The sequence below is a fragment of the Pseudorasbora parva genome, chromosome 25, assembly GCF_024679245.1.
Source record: "Pseudorasbora parva isolate DD20220531a chromosome 25, ASM2467924v1, whole genome shotgun sequence".
NCBI lineage: Eukaryota > Metazoa > Chordata > Actinopteri > Cypriniformes > Gobionidae > Pseudorasbora > Pseudorasbora parva.
Genome location: NC_090196.1, coordinates 3,112,782 through 3,128,618, shown reverse-complemented (window position 1 = coordinate 3,128,618; position 15,837 = coordinate 3,112,782). Strand labels below are relative to the sequence as shown.

At 38.6% G+C, this 15,837-nt stretch overlaps 1 protein-coding gene across 1 annotated transcript in view; it reads left to right on the top strand.

Annotated features, from left to right (window-relative positions):
- The first annotated feature begins 1,832 nt into the window (after window positions 1–1,832).
- si:dkey-234i14.6 (uncharacterized) overlaps window positions 1,833–15,837 on the top strand; it is a 26,300-nt gene continuing 12,295 nt past the window's right edge. The window contains exons 1-2 of the mRNA XM_067436677.1: window positions 1,833–2,367; window positions 13,068–13,244. Coding sequence (XP_067292778.1) covers window positions 1,909–2,367; window positions 13,068–13,244 — 636 coding nt within the window. The 5' untranslated portion in view covers window positions 1,833–1,908. The remainder of the gene's footprint in view (window positions 2,368–13,067; window positions 13,245–15,837) is intronic.

The following is a 15,837-nucleotide window of genomic DNA, read 5'->3' as shown; positions in this document are numbered from 1 at the left end:
AAGGCAAGAAATTAATTTTCTTCCTAAAGTTAAAAAGACAAAACTAATATTTAACAATTGGCTTCAAAGAGATTTATCACTTCTTGGTCGAATTCTCTTAATAAAAGCTGAAGGTCTATCTCGCTTCATATATCCATCCCTTTCACTGTTTGTCCATAATAATACTTGTAAACAAATCAATAGTTTAATGTTCAATTTTTTTTGGAAAAACAAACATCAACATTTGAAAAAACAGGTTTTATGCGGTAAGAAGGCTGATGGAGGCTTTGACATGCTTGATTTTGTTGATATTAATAATACTTTCAAAGTGAAATGGGTAAAGAATTGTGTTAATTCACCAGACTCAATTTGGTATTTTATCCCTCACAATATCTTTAAAAAAGTTGGAGGTCTTAATTTCCTTTTAACCTGTAACTTCTCTTCTTCTAAAGTACCTATAAAACTCTCTAAATTTCATGGACAAGCTCTTCTGGCATGGAAACTTTGTTTTGTTCACAATTTCTCCCCCCATAAAGTGAAGCTATGGAATAATGAGGACATCTTAGTTAAGAACAAGTCGATATTTCTTGAACATTGGCATGAAAAGGGTATTGATTATCTTTGTGATATCCTAGATCCTCAAGGGAATCTTTATTCTTATTATGATTTCATGTCCAAACATAATTTTCCTGTTGTACATAAAGAATTTCTCACAGTGGTTAAAGCTACACCGACAGGACTTGGTCATTTAATGAGATGTCATTTAGCTTTTGATAAGATAGCTAAAATTGAACAAAATTTTCTGATAGAAGACAAGAGCATTCATGACCCAAAATGTAGTAATAAATCTATAAGAAATGTATTTCAGTTAAGAAAAAGAATCACCCCAAGAGGAAAATTTTTTTGGAACTCTTTAATTGATAAAATAAATTGGAAAAAGGCGTGGTTATTACCTTATAAATTTTGTATACCAAATAAAGTTAAAGAAATACACTTAAAAATTCTACATAACATTTACCCAACCAATGAGATTACTTCTAAATTTGGTAATGTTCATTTGAATTGTAAATTTTGTAATTCCAATACTGAGTCAGTAGATCATCTTTTCTTCAAATGCCCCTTTATCAAAGAATTCTGGTCTGATTTGTCAAAATTTCTTGCTTCTAATTCCAGTTTTGTCATTGATTTTACCATGTGCGATATAATTTGTTATTTTTCTCATTGCAATCATAGTATAGAGTACATTGGGAATGTATGTATCTTGATGGCAAAATACTATATTCATAAATGTAAATTTTCATCATTGATACCCAAATTGAATAATTACCTTTGTGACTTAAACTACTTAATTAAGACACTTAAAAAAATTAACACAAAAAAAAGTGTCAAACTTGTGGAAATATACAATGACTTGTTAGAAATGATATAACTTACTTATTGCCTCTGTAATTTATTTCTTTTTCTTTTTTTCTCTTCCCTTCCTTACCATTGTTCTACTTATAGAACCTTGTCATCCATTGTTGCTTGTTAAGATAATTGAATGTAATGTTTATTCATATCTGCAATAAAAAAAAAAAAAAAAAAAAAAAAAAAAAAAAATGACATAAAAAACATGAATGACCTGAGTAATTCATGACAGCATTTTAATTTTTGTGTAAACTGTCCCTTTAAAAAGTTCCTTTAAAATGCTCAACCCCCTTAAACTCTGAAATTAACTGCAGTGAGCTTAGAAAAGAAAACAATGCGCATCTGTATGCTGATTTCCTCTGGGGAAGGGCGAGAGAGAGAGAGAGAGAGAGAGAGAGAGAGAGAGAGAGAGAGAGAGAGAGAGAGAGAGAGAGAGAGAGAGCAGTCAGTGTCCACATGTAACGTGGCAAAGCTCCTCAACAAGTGAAGCGTGTCGTCTTCAGCTCGCCAAGGAACCCCGTCATGGTCGCGCTGAGCGCGGAGAGCCCCGTGGATCAGTACCGGACGCTGGCGTACGACACCGCGCTCAGCACCGCGCTCGCCGTGCTGGTGTACGCGGTGCTGAAGGTGAGCCTGGACGGGCTCCGCCAGTGGCGGGCTCGGATCTCGGTGCTGGTCGTGGGCTCGGGTCCGGTCGGGCTGACCGCGGCGCTGGTCGCTGTCCGCTCCGGGAAGGTGCTGAAGCTGACGCTGCTGGACGAGCGTTACCGGAGCGCGCTGCTCTGCCGCCCGCAGCAGATCGCGCTGGACCCGCGCAGCGTGCGCTTCCTGCTGGACCTGGGGGTGGACTTCGACAACATGGAAGGCTGCTGGCACAACGAGCACTTCTTCACCAAAATCGGCGTGTTTCAGGAGTATCTGCTGAGCATCCTGGAGCAGAAGAAGCTGAAGGTTGACGTCAAGGTCCGTTTGGGAACAAAGGTGCGTGCGTCTCTCACCGCGTTACTACTTCTTCAAGTTCAAGTTAGGATCTGTTTCTTCACCCACTTCTCCTGCTTATTAGCAGACAAGGCATAAATACGGTATATTTCATGCTATTGTCAAATGGCTAAGCATAATGGCATGATATCATAATAGTGTTATATTTACAATATTACTACTCTATAAATATATTCATAGACTCATTGAGATCTATTATGGATTATAGTTACATTTATATTATTTTTATAATTACTTTCAAAGCATGCACGTGCTTTTTCAATGCTCATGCTCATAATCCATAAAGCAGTGATGTATAAATGATCAGATATGAAAGTGTTCCAGGGACACGCGTTTGCTGGACCGGTGATGTCTTTAATGGCTAATGTCTGCATTAGAGGTCATCAATGGTCATTTTGATTGGTTAGATCTAGATCTCCTCATCCATATGCATGGCATTGCTTATAGCCGTTTGAAATTATACAATTTTTGTGATCAAATTTTTACATTTTCTTTTATAAAAACAACACAGACAGACATATACAAGCCACAAAAATAGAGTATGGATATATATTCACATACATACACACACACACACACACACACACACACACACACACACACACACACACACACACACACACACACACACACACACACACACACACACACATGCATATAAGCATATGATTAACATAATATAAGAATAAGATACATTAAAAGAGAAAAAAATACAACTAAAAATAATAATAAATAAAATAGAAAAATAATAAACATTTGAAATGATACTTCAAAACTGTTGCCATGCTTTGCTAGTATGTAACATAAAACTTTTTTGTATGAAAGATTTCTCTGTTTGTTTGTGTTTTCATTATTTAATAACAGGAATTATTGTTAGTTACATTTACAAGTAAACAACTGAAACATATAATGAGCAAATCTTGATGATTTCTTCACATTTGCTTTATTGCATGCTATGTTTTCACTCAAAGTCATCCATGATGCATTTATAGAGGTTAATAACTGCGTTATTACTCACAATGAGTCTTTATAAGAACACAACAAACAGAAATCTGAAATACTAAAAGTCATTGTAACTATAATATAATCACATTATAGCCATGCAGTCTGCATCTTTATAAACACATTCATGGAATCATACGACTAATAATATCTATAAATCAGTGAGTAATGGATTATGAGTCATTATGAAAAAACAAATGTTACTCGAGCTGTTCTTATAATATAATATAACTGTTCTCATAACCTGTAAATACTATGATTTATAAACAGCTTTACCCATTGGTCTTCTTAGACATTCACATTGACATAAATGGTTCCATGTCTTTTTTTTCACCTTAAATAAAAAAAAGCATGAATTCATAAACAGTTGTCTTGCGGTGATACATCTGAAGAGCGTGATTCTGCTCAGAGACCGCAGAAGATGACCTCCAGCCGTTCTACTCTTCACGCTTTGGCTCATTGCGTTTCTCGGAGGTTTGGACGTTATCTGTTCATGTAGAGCAGGCACTGCCTCAGGAATACACCTGGTCATTTCCATCACATGAGACTTTTTCATTAAACACACATTTACTGCCAGCGAACTCTATTATATGTCTGTCATATAATGAACAGAAGATTATGTTTAACAGTAAGGCTGCGTTCACACTTGTAGTTCGGTTAGTTTGGTCCGGACCAAGTCCTGGTCCGCTAGGCTTTCACACTGGCATTTTTAACAGCGGACCTAAAGTTAGCGAACCAAAGGCTTAGAGAGACGCTCACAGCCTGATTGGTCGGCTTATATGACGTAGGAGCTGCTTACCGAACATTCAGAACAACGCTGTGTGCCGGATTAAACGCCATCATTTAATGCGTGTACATACGGCGTTATTATTACCAGCTGAGAACTCATGAAGAGCTCATAAAATGTTCAAAACAGCTCCAGGATTTCCTCCGCTGTGCAGAAAAGAGACGGCCGTTCTGTCGTCTGTACCGCCTGATGGCCAGCAGGTGCTCTGATGAGAAGAGCCAGGTCTGCTTTTTCTGCGTTTCTTCTCGCATTTTCGAAACATGCTCGTCTGACCAAATATTGATGAGGCTCTTCCTCGTTGCTCTACGTTTGCCCTCTAACGTTAACGTTACTCATTCTGGATACACCGATCTTTCCGCGTCGTCCAATCAGCTGACTATGCGTCGCATCTTGTGACATCACGTCCTGTTTTTGGTCCGTGTTGCGTTCATAGTCGAACCGCTCCAGAGTTCGTGTGGAAGCGGACCGAGACTCGTCTCTTTAGCGCTCTCGGTCCGCTTGTCTGGTTCGGATGGCAGCGTTCACATGTGTTCAAATGAACCGCAGTAAACGAGCGATCGCACCAGGGGTCGTTTTAACCCAACCAAACATGACAAGTGTGAACGCAGCCTAAGTGATTGATCGGACTGAGCACCAGACACACTTCAAGCCAATCCGCAGTAAGGGGCGTGTCCACTCGTGAGGGGGAGGAGTCTGTGCTGCATAGGCTGTTAGTGACATTGTGGGATTGGGGCGTGTTTGTTTTGTTGATTTCAAAACCCTTTAATAAACACACAGACAGCTGTAAACCACACACTCTCTGTACTCTCTCTTCGCTGCTATTTCGGTCTTTTGTCAAGGCCAACTATATTTAATCGTTTGCTATAAAGTGCTCTTTCTTTTCTGGGATGCTGCATTCAGAAAGACATTCATTTCCAGTAAAGATAGAGGCTCGTTTGGGACACTTTGGCCATCTTTTCTTGACCGAGGGACAAGCTGTTTGTCACTGAACCAAAGATTATTTTGGAGGAAATCAGTATTATTCTGCTATTTATTCTGGTGTCCTTCTAGCACACTACCTAGACTCTTTCATGTATAGTATGGAGCATACAGTAGACAAAACTTTTGACAAAAGTGCACACTTTAATATATTACATAGAATACGGTATCAATCCACTCACATATGACATCCCACATCCCATCATACTATAACCACGGAAGATATTTATCGTTATAAATATTCATCAAAAATATCTTAATTAGTGGTTTGAAGCTTTAGCAATGTCTTATGGATTTATAATAATGAAGGTGAAAAGAACAAGGACAAAACTTTCATTTTTGGGGGAACTATCCCTTTAAATTTTCTCAGCTTTTCAAGATTTTAACTTTATTTATTCCTTTATTTTATTTTTTACTTGTAATCTAATTCAAAGTGCAAAAATATATCTGTGAGCAGCAATTATCAGGGTTCAAGCGAGTTTTAAGCACGTGTGTGAACCTTGTCTAATAGATGGTCAAACTTCATTTGCTGATGGCGGCCATGTTTTTTATGTCCTCACTCATAGACTATCATGGCACCTTAGACAAGGACAATGCATGCCAATTTTTTAGTAATTGAACTAACAGTTTGGTTGTTATAGCTATTTGTATGTTTTTTCCCCCGTTATAGCGACACCAAGCGGCCAGCTGTCACGATTTGTTTCACGTGACCTCAGATTGAGCTCATACACGTGTCCCGAGTTTGGTCAACATATCTCGTTCCTTTAGTGAGCTATAGCCATTTTAGTAAAAGTGGCCCGGCCGACATCGATCATTTTAGCGGCCCTTAGCGACGTGAATCGAAATCCCAACTCTTTTTACAGTTTTTTTCAGTCGCTAACTAGCGTTTGTCCAATCAGTTGTCACATTTTCAAAACTCTATACACAATTAGCACAGCATTGTTTTTTTGTGGCCATACCATTCACACATTTCATGTCGTTTTCACACAATATGCAGTCACTGAACACATTTCCACAATGCTTACATTTTCTTAACAGACAAGCTATACCTCCCCACAAAATGTTGGATTGTTTTTGTTGGATTAACAAATGCTAACACACAACATCCCACAATAGAAAGAACAATATTCCAAACCTTAGATACAGTATAAAACCCCTGCTTCAGCAATGCTATCAGTTAAAAATATATATATATATCTCAGCTGATAATAATTCTATTCTCACTTGACATGTCAATATGTCAATAAGGTCATACAGTAATGCATATGTAAAATGTTTTGTCCCTCTAAAGAATACAACGTCTCAACCCTCTGGGAGAAGAGGAAAGCTTCTCAAAAATGATCAAGAGCTTGCCATTGTAGACATGATTCTTGAAAACAATGCAATAAAACCGCAAGATATTCAAACTAGAATTGTGGAGGACCATGAGATTTTTGACAATATCGATAGCATTAGTCTCAAAACTATTACGGTGGCATTGTCCAAACACAGAGTGCGGATGAAGCAGCTCTACACTCTTCCCTTTGAGAGGAACAGTGAGAGTCAAGGAGCCCTACTCACCTTTCCTCAAGCCCATAGAGGAGTTCTCTTCTGCATGGAGGTGGAAGGTTTATGACCATCCACCACAAGAACAGATGTCCCTCCTTGAAGCCATGGATGCTGGCTGCAGGGACGTCACAGTTCGTAATTGCCAAGGGTGGATCCAACATACCAAGTGGTCTTATCCCAGGTGCATCGACTAAGTGATGTTGATGAAAACATGTGGCCTAACCCTGAAGATGTTAGAGATTAATGAAGATGACAGTCATTTTTTTATCTGGGCTTTTTTGCTGTTGTTTTTTTGTTTTGTTCCAAATGTTCTTGTGTGTTTAATGGATATTTTGTTCACTGTAAGCAATACTGTAAAACGTGTTTATGTTCTATCGTACCATGTATCTACTTTACCTCCTGTAGTAAACAGTACAGAAAAAAAACTGATTTGTTTTTTACTAGAATACTTTTTTGAATGTGAACATTACTGTACATGTGGACATACAATTCCCAACCAAGAAATGTAGTGTAAAAACGGAGGATTGCATGTTTTTCATGCAAATACCTGTAAAATTAAAACATAAAAGTCTATGCAGTTTTCGTAATGTTAACAGTAGCCAGAATTTTGAAACCTGCTGTACTTTGATTGACTGCATGTACCTTGTGAAGTGAAAACAATTGTTATTCTTTGACAGAATAATTCCATTCTGAGTCAGATTTCCAGTGTTTTGGTAAATTTAGAGTGTGCAGATAAAGATGTGTTCTGCTTTGAAATGAAGAGTTAGTGTATATTTAACTAAAGATGTTTGTGATAAGAAAAAGATCCATTTGGCTAATTGTGTTAGGTGTGAGTCTGTGTTAGGAGTTTAGAAAAAGTATCTGAAGTATGGGAACATCTTGTTAGCGATTGAAAAAACTGTAATAACTATTGATATATATTTCTGCATTGGTTTGGTTCTGATCTGGCAAAAAAACTTGGACTAGTTCGCAGGGTTTTTCAAAAAATCCAAAACACATAAATATTTCTCCAGAATGACGAGCAAATCTATCCTGAGCCAAGGATTCCAGCGATATTACGCTTGCGCCTAGGCCTAACGGTTTAGGCGTTATGGGCCGTTTCGTACTTTTGCTCGCTGTAGCGCCACCGTCAGGCCAATCAGGGCACGCCTCGCTGACGTTTGCAGTCGGTGTGAGTACTGCCAGCCCTGAAAGTTTCAAGTCTCTTAGTTTTAGATGGAGAATGCTGATCCTTGGAAAATGTAACAATTACAATACGGTTTTATTAGTACTTTTGATTTTTTTTGAAAAAAAAAACTTTTTGGACCAGCCCTAGGTTTTTAGCTCAACCTCGAAAACTGTTAAAAAGCTTTAAAACCATATACTTCCTGTGAGAAATGGCCTGTATTGACTGTTAGTGGTCTTTTCCAGCTATGATCGAGATGGTTAAAGGCTTGCTAAATAAAACACAACACCTTTTTACACATGGCTTAAAGTGCTTGAACCATGATAATTGCTGCTTGTAGCTATATTTTCCAAAATTAAAACTGGATGCCACTCAGTAAATCAAACACGAAGAAGTGTTTCTTGTTGCATATTGCGAGCCGTTTGACACGCAGTATGTTTTTACTGTGCTCCAGTCTGAGTGAATGATGTCTCTGGCCTTGGACTCTCAGGCCGCTCTATTTATGTCATGTCTCTGATGTATCTAGACACACAGCTCACATCCAATAAACCAAACCAGCCTTGAGTTTCATTTCATTTACAGCTATTCTGGGTGACAAGCTGTCGGTCTGGTTTAGCAGAAACGTCCTGCTGCTCAGAGGAGAACGACCAACAATGACAGATGAGAGTCTTTAGCTGTCTCCGTCTGCACAGATCAACCCTTCACTTCTCTTAAAACACGCCGGTTGATGAGGAGAAGTGTGCTGATACGGGGATGGCAATCATTTCCCGTTCTCTTTCAGCTTTATGGCATAAAGGCATAAATCCAATCCAATAGCTGTCCTGAGTAAAAACACACAACGATGAAAAATACTACAAATCCAATTCCAAAAAAGTTGGGACACTGTACAAATTGTGAATAAAAAAGGAATGCAATAATTTACAATTCTCATAAACGTATATTTGATTCATAATAGAATATAGATAACATGTCAAATGTTGAAATTGAGACACTTTGAATTGTCATGCCAAATATTGGCTCATTTTGGATTTTATGAGAGCTACACATTCCAAAAAAGTTGGGACAGGTAGCAATAAGAGGCCGGAAAAGTTAAATGTACAAGGAACAGCTGGAGGACCAATGTGCAACTTATTAGATCAACTGGCGACATGATTGGGTATAACAAGCCTCTCAGAGTGGCAGTGTCTCTCAGAGGATCACCAACGGCAAAAAATAGTGGAGCAAAATCAGAAAGTAGTTTCTCCAAGAAAAAATGCAAAGATGTTGAAGTTATCATCATCATCTACAGTGACTAATGTCATCCAAAGATTCAGAGAATCTGGACCAATCTCTGTGCGTAAGGGTCAAGGCCGGAATACCAAACTGGACGCCCGTGATCTTCCGCCCTTAGACGGCACTGCATCACATACAGGAATGATACTGTAATGGACATCACAACATGGGCTCAGGAATACTTCCAGAAAACATTGGAGAACACAATCCACCGAGCCATTCACCGTCGCCGGCTAAAACTCTATAGGTCAAAAAAGAAGCCATATCTAAACATGATCCAGAAGCGCAGGCGTTTCCTCTGGGCCAAGGCTCATTTAAAATGGACTGTGGGAAAGTGGAAAACTGTTCTGTGGTCAGACCAATCAAAATTTTAAGATCTTTTTGGAAAACTGGGACACCATGTCATCCGGACTAAAGAGGACAAGGACAACCCAAGCTGTTCTCAGCGCTCAGTTCAGAAGCTGATCTCTGATGGTCTGGGGTTCATGAGTGTGTGTGGCATGGGCAGCTCACACATCTGGAAAGGCACCATGTTGTAGGATGGATGAATTTGGCCTTAAGAGTTGATGTTATGGCACATTCAAAAATGAAGAAAGTCGGTTTGTCTAAAGATGGGTTTTTATTTTCTCCAATTAAGGTCAAAGGCTTAACAAAATCAACACTTAATGACATAACAAGTAACAAAAAAAGCTGACATGAGAGTCAAAAGAAAAGGACAAAAATAGAAAAATAACTTAAAGCAACATTCTTAAGTACCAGGTATAAAATTGGCTTCAAAATTGGCTTCTAGCTAGCCAGCAACCATGGCACACAGCGACCAAGTGTTTTTACAGGCGTATGTTTGCTTAGTCTCCCTTTTTAACACCAAACAGCCTTCTTTAAATAGAAAAAATAATTCCCACCACACAAATTGGACTAAACCATTAACAATTCCAACTAGGGGTACGTAAATTCACATTACCTGAAAAATTCTAATAAAATAGCAATTTACTAAATCAGAAGTGTTAAACCACATACAAAGTTACCAGTTTCAAAATAACATAAGTGCAGCAAAGAATAAACCACAAAAACTAAGACCAGCTTTATAACTCAACTCCTCATGAAGCATTTATCTGAGGCGTTCACTGGGGGAGCGCGCCAACTCACACAAACGACCACAAAGAAGAGACAACGGTAAGACAATGCTAACGTGTTCACGGCCTTATTTGAAATAAATAACTTTACAACCCAAAAAATGGTATTTGGAGTGGTTATTGCAAAAGATAAAGAATCCACTTCTTACACAGCTAAACAGTAATGCAACTCATAGATGGGTGTCACTTTTATTCTCTCTGCAGTGCTATCTATTTGACCGGTGCACACAATCAAATAAATGCGTATCTACACGAATTCCATTAAATGCATCTTGTGTGTACATCAGTTCTGAACACGTCTTTTATAGAATGCAGGAATGATGACCCAATAACAAACAAAGCAGTTTTACCTAAAGGTGGGGTAAGTGCTATCTGGTAACCGTTGTTGTTATTTCAAATCACCAAAACAAACACGCCCCTCCCCCCAAAAAGGGTCTCGCCCCTATTTTGATAGCTCCGCCCCACACATACATAACCCAGGCAACGACCATGGCAGAATCTGTGTTACTAATCCAGGTCAAATATTCAATGAAAAAGCCACCCCTTCTATCACAAAAACACAAACCGTTCTCATGATTAACTCGATAGAACACGAGTCCAACTAACGACATATTACAATAATGACCAGATTAGAGTTATAGCGATCACAAAACACAAACCGTTCTCATGAACAACTCGATAACGTTAGTGGGCTATACAAGCTCGATAGTCCAACTAACGACATATATAGCAATTATGACCGGATGGGTTATATAGATGAAAAGAGGAAACAAACATATATTAGGAGTAACGTTATAGTATCTTACCTGTCGGACACATTTTGTGAGCTGACGCTTGAAACCTTGAAACAGACACTGAGGGGATTTAGATACTCCATACGGTGTGGAAATGAACAGGTCTTTATCATCGCTGAAGTGAGCGACAATACAATCGCAAATGGACTAACAAGTGAACATGACACACGAGCATAGTCAAGCAAAAGCAGCATATATTAGTTCTTTCTTGGCTAATGTCCGTCCTGTGTGACTCGTGTGTTTTGAATAATGGCGTTCACTGAGCCTCTCTTCTCACCATAGACACGCCCCTTACCTGCTGATTGGCTACAAGTTTGTTATTCCACTCGGCCCGAGTCCTTTTTCTAAAAGGGTTTTGAAATAACACTAACCCCACCTTTAAAAATCATAATATCGGAAACTTAAAATCCAATGGCAGAAATATCTGCCGTGACAGAGCGTAAACCGTCTTGTCACACAATATCAATGCTGAAAGGTCTATCCAAGTTCTAGAACCACATATGCTCCCATCCAGACGGCGTCTCTTTCAGGGAAGACCTTTCATTTTCCAACATGACAATGCCAGACCACACACTGCATCAATTACAACATCATGGCTGTGTAGAAGGATCCGGCACTGAAATGGCCAGCCTGCAGTCCAGATCTTTCACCATTAGAAAACATTTGGCGCATCATAAAGAGGAAGATGCGATAAAGAAGACCTAAGACAGTTGAGCAACTAGAAGCCTGTGTTAGACAAGAATGGGACAACTTTCCTGTTCCTAAACTTGAGCAGCTCGTCTCCTCAGTCCCCAGATGTTTGCAGACTGATATAAAAAGAAGAGGGGATGACACAGAGGGGTAAACATGGCCTTGTCCCAACTTTTTTGAGACGTGTTAATGCCATGAAATTTAAAATCAACTTATTTTTCCCTTACAATGATACATTTTCTCAGTTTAAACATTTGATATGTCATCTGTGATGTATTCTGACTAAAACATTGAAATTTGAAACCTCCACATCATTGCATTCTGTTTTTATTCACAATTTTTACAATGTCCCAACTTTTTTGGAATCGGGTTTGTAAATAAAATAACATTTTTAACAAATGCAACTTACTACAATAAAACTCATGTGTCATTATTTAGGCAACACTGGTCGAGTCGCATGTATTTGATGAACTGGTTCATAAGAGTCATTTGTTCAAGAACTGAAGTACACTGTGTGTGTGTGGGTCGTTTGATTTATCATAAGGATCGTATGGAAATCTTGACTACTGGATGAACGGTATGTTTGGATTCAACAAAAATTAACTGGCTCATAAGAAGTTAAAGTAAACCGAATGCTAACATTTTCTGTAACCTCCAGCATGAGTGAGGGGTTCGCGTTAAAAGGGTCAGCAAAATGTCATATCCACTGATTTGTTCTTGGTCTAACAATGAAAAACGCTGCGGTCGCAACACACGCAGATGCTGTAGTTCCGTTAAAATCAAAACCTCTTGTTGAATGCGTAGATAATGCAGACACAAAAACAGAAACAACAACACAACTTCCAACACGTTTCCCACCAACATTTTGGATGCTGACGTGGTGATGTCACTTCCTGCGTGACCTACCCGTGGTTTTCTGCATAGCTGTTTTTTATTTATTTTCACGAACACGTGAAACCCGGTTTCTGTAATAAGCAGATTTTTGATAGTTATCCGCTTATTCTCTGCATGTAAACGCACATTTACTATAAAAGAACAGCCATATGTCGGCTCATGAGAGCCATTTGTTTGTACACTGTGCTCAATGAATGTTTCTGTATCATTTTAAACAAACTAAGAGGGATTTGTTCGGTAAATGATTAGACTCACGGCACTGATTGCTTTAGAATCACCTGAAATAACTGGCCAATCAGAGTCATTTGTTAAAGTGTCTTGATGAAGGTTTTTGTTTCATTTAAAACAGCCAGCTCTAAGAGCCGTTAGTTCTGGGCTCTGATCAGACGGGTCACTGTTTGTGTGGTTCTGCTCTGTAGTTCAGCGAGGAGTACCTGAGGAAGATGTCCCGGGCCGAATGGCCGCGTGTGATTGTGGTCGCCGACGGCTCGTGTGGAGACTCCTGCTCTGTGCTGGGCATCAGCGCCGACTATATCGTGGAATCGTGCCGCGCGTACGGGGCCAATGCCACTATAGAGAGACCGGACCAGAGACAGGTGAGCTACACACACTCTTCTAAACACACGCTCACATGCGAGGCTTTTAAATGTCATCTCACAAAGTCCATTTTCATCTTGAAATTACAGTGCACATGCATTTTTCTTCCTTCCTCTTTTAATAATTATGCCATATCACGTCATTATACCTCCTCCCCCCCTCTGTTATTCTCAGAAATCTCTTTTTGTGTTCTTGAATATGAATGTTAGTCCGACGGTCTGTGTTCATGAGGTCATCCGGGTCCTACTGGGCTGATTCACTTTCTGAATATTGGTGAGGAAATTAAGCCATTATGAATAATGATGAGTGTATTTCTGCCATGGGTGATGCAGGTGCCAGCCGACAGCTTTATTAACCGCTCATGTTCCAGGGATTCTCTGTAATTTGATTGTTTTTCACACAGGTTTAGAATGACAGTTTGTATAATTGATTTTCTCTCTCTCTCTCTCTCTCTCTCTCTCTCTCTCTCTCTCTCTCTCTCTCTCTCTCTTCTCTCTCTCTCTCTCTCTCTCTCTCTCTCTCTCTCGCTTTAGTTAATGGGATGTGTGTTTGAACAGATGGTATAGAAGGGTTAGCCGGTGCAGATAACCGAGGTCAGCTTTAGTTGCTCTGTGTTATGTATACAGTAATTCATCAAACAAGCTTTAGCAGACGTGATAAGGTTCAGAGATAAGCAGGTCTAATTAGTGCAGCTGAAACGTAGCTCCGGATATTGAGGATTCATGACCATTGACTATGATTTCTGTGATCATTTTTTCACACTCTCTATGAGCCTTAAAGGGGTCCTATAATGCCCTTTTTACAGGATGTAGGGGAGAGCGGGCACAACCTAACACTTTGACTTTCTCAGTTTGTGTAAATTCACTGGGGTTCAGAGTATTTATTTTCTCCCACATTAATTTTACACGTCTAGTACACTTATGTGGTCTTGTTTCATTAATACAGTGCATACTTTTTCTTTGATATACCCCGAAAGAATGGATGTGAAATGTGGGGAATGGGGTACATCATAGCATAACCCGATCTGATCTATAGAAAAAAAATATACAGGACGAACTTTGCCAATAAAATACAATTATTAACTTTTTCATATAAAATAATGGCATTTTTAATAATTGAAAATAAACTAATATTTTAGTTTGACAACAAACACACCACAAAACAGTCTTAACATTGACTCTTTTTTCACCCTTTTCTCATGGTTTCTCAATAAAATTAATAAAAGTATGGAATATAATATTATAGTTCTAATCAGGGCTCATTGTGACAACATGCCCCACCCGCACACCTGGGATTTAACCGCGGCTCAAACAGATATAAGATTACAAGAATATCAGATTTGTTTAATTTTATTTAAACAAAAATTTTGATGAAAAATAAACTTCAGTAAGAAATGTACTTTTGCTTTTCATCAAAGTTTCAGCTCAAAATACCCCACAGATAATTTATTACAGGATGTTTTGTAAGCCCCTATTTGGGTAACAGCAAAAACACGCAGTTTTCCTGTGTGTGTCTCTTTAAATGCAAATGAGCTGCTGCTCCCCGCCCCCTTTTCAGAAGAGCATTTTCATTTGTTCTTGTTCCTGAAGATGCTCCACTCAGATACACTATATTTCCAAAAGTATTGGGACATATCCTTGGAGTATTGGGGTTTATCCTCGTCCAAATGATTGAGACTGAGAGCCAGGCCTTCTCGTCCAACATCAGTGCCTGACCTCACAAATGAGCTTCTAGAAGAATGGGCAAAAATCCCCATAAACACACTCCTAAACCTTGAGGAAAGCCTTCCCTGAAGAGCTGGAGCTGTTAGAGAGGGTGGGCCGACTCCATATTAAACCCTACGGATTAACAATGGGGTGGCATTAAAGCTCATGAGCATGGCAGGCGTCACAAAACTTTTGGCAATATAGTGTATGTCAAAATAGGAAAGAAAAGAGTAGCACAACTTCGGTTTAATGCTGACTTTGAACAAGTACAAAGAAATTTTTATTGGGCAAAAATTCAAGAAAGAAATAGCACAGTCACTGATAGATGAAACGCTACATACTATAAGAGGTTATGATGAAGTATCAAAAGATTGTGCATTCGCTATACAGTAGCAAATGAAGAAATAAACAGGCCATCCAAGCAGGCATGCAACCTGTACACTGAAAAAAATAACTAGATAAAAATACACATTTTACTGCTACTGCTCTGTGCAACTTACCTGTTATTATCAAGAAAATCTACTTACTACTGAACTTTTACTGAATTATATTTAACTTTTAACTTTTTTAAATTAGGTAAATCGTATACAAAATGTACTTGTTCTTCAAATAATATAACATTGAATTAAAACATGCATTTAAAGTGTATGATTAACTTATAAACAATAAAATATAGACACAATATACAGTGACATCGACATTCAATGGATCTTTTTAAAGTATGAATGTCATTTTGAGTAGAAAATGAACTCCAGATGTCCCAAAATATGCAATGATATAACTGTAAATACAGCTGGAAAACAGCTAAAAATCAACCTTATTAATTATTCAAACTCTAGTGCATTATGGGAACACCAGTATCAGAAAAGTTAAGTAGGTTTTACTT